Source organism: Parus major, unplaced genomic scaffold (genome assembly GCF_001522545.3).
Source record: "Parus major isolate Abel unplaced genomic scaffold, Parus_major1.1 Scaffold524, whole genome shotgun sequence".
Taxonomy (NCBI): Eukaryota; Metazoa; Chordata; class Aves; order Passeriformes; family Paridae; genus Parus; species Parus major.
This window is the reverse complement of record NW_015379412.1, coordinates 1-1,321: the sequence shown is the minus strand read 5'-3', so window position 1 is coordinate 1,321 and position 1,321 is coordinate 1. Positions and strand designations below refer to the sequence as shown.

At 64.8% G+C, this 1,321-nt stretch overlaps 1 protein-coding gene across 1 annotated transcript; it reads left to right on the top strand.

The window, feature by feature from the left end:
- Positions 1 to 4: 4 nt before the first annotated feature.
- LOC107199246 (barrier-to-autointegration factor-like) lies at positions 5 to 1,288 on the top strand (the record flags this gene model as incomplete). The annotated part of the gene is made up of 1 exon (XM_015616583.1): positions 5 to 1,288. A coding segment is annotated over one exon (459 nt), but the record flags the coding sequence as incomplete, so codon positions are not given.
- Positions 1,289 to 1,321: the final 33 nt, after the last annotated feature.

The window sequence follows — 1,321 nt, the reverse complement described above, 5'->3', positions numbered from 1 at the left end:
ACATTCCTGGGGTTTTGGGGACATTCCCAGGGTTTTTGGGGACACCTGGGGACATCACCACAGGTTTGGGGACATCTCCAGGGCTTTGGGGACCCCTCCAGGGCTTTGGGGACATCTCCAGGGCTTTGGGGACATCTCCAGGGCTTTGGGGACGCTGAGGCAAGGCTGGCACAGCAGGACCCCGCTGGGGAGGGGTCCCAGAGGAGCAGCCGGGGCGGGGGTGGCACAGGAGCCCCCGGGGGAGGCTGAGGAGGGTCAGGGAGGGGACACCGGCCATGTCCCCAAGGCCAGGGTGACACGGCTGTCCCCGGGCCAGGCCTACGTGGTGCTGGGGCAGTTCCTGGTGCTGCGCAAGGACGAGGAGCTGTTCCGGGAGTGGCTGAAGGAGACGTGCGGGGCCAACGCCAAACAGAGCCGCGACTGCTCGGGCTGCCTGCGCGAGTGGTGCGACGCCTTCCTCTGAGCCCCCTCCCCAAATCCGGGCACCCCAAAACCCCCCCTGAGCCCCTCCCTGCACCCCAAAATCCCTCCCTGGACCCCAAAATCCCTCCCTGCGCCCCAAAATCCCTCCCTGCGCCCCAAAATCCCTCCTGGAATCCCCGAAACATCAAAGTCCTGGCGAGTTCCAGCTGCCGGACGCCTCTGGGAGGGGATGGGGGCTCCCCAAGATCGTCCTGGGGACCCCAAAACCACCCCTGGGGACCCCAAAATCAACCTGGGGACCCCAAAACCACCCTGGGGACCCCAAAATCACTCTTGGGACCCCAAAACCCTCCCTGGGGACCCCAAAACCACCCTGGGGATCCCAAAAACAACCTGGGGACCCAAAAATCCCCCTGGGGACCCCAAAACCTCCCTGGGGACCCCAAAATCACTCTTGGGACCCCAAAACCACCCTGGGGACTCCAAAACCCTCCCGACCCTTCCCATGCACCCCCTCCCCAACCCCCCTCACACCTGTGGGACCCCCAAACCGGTGCTGCCACCCCCCCAAAATTCATCCCCGGGGGGGTCCCAGGGTGCCACCCCTCCCCCATCACCCCAAAACCACCTTGGGGGGGGTGAGGGGGTCCCCACCTTCCCCTCCCCCCACCACAGGCTGGGATTTTGGGGTGCCGCCCTCGCGGGGGGGTTCGTGTTCATTTGGGGTGCCCCTCCCCCCGCCATTAGTGTTACTTTGGGGTACCCCCGCCCCTCCCCCACCGGGGGTCTGTGTTATTTCGGGGGTGCCCCCCCAAGTTTGTTTTTAAAATGATTTTCTAAACAATAAAGGTTTTGCTGTGCTGCACCTGGACGCGTCCCGAGGTTTGGGGGGGCGCGG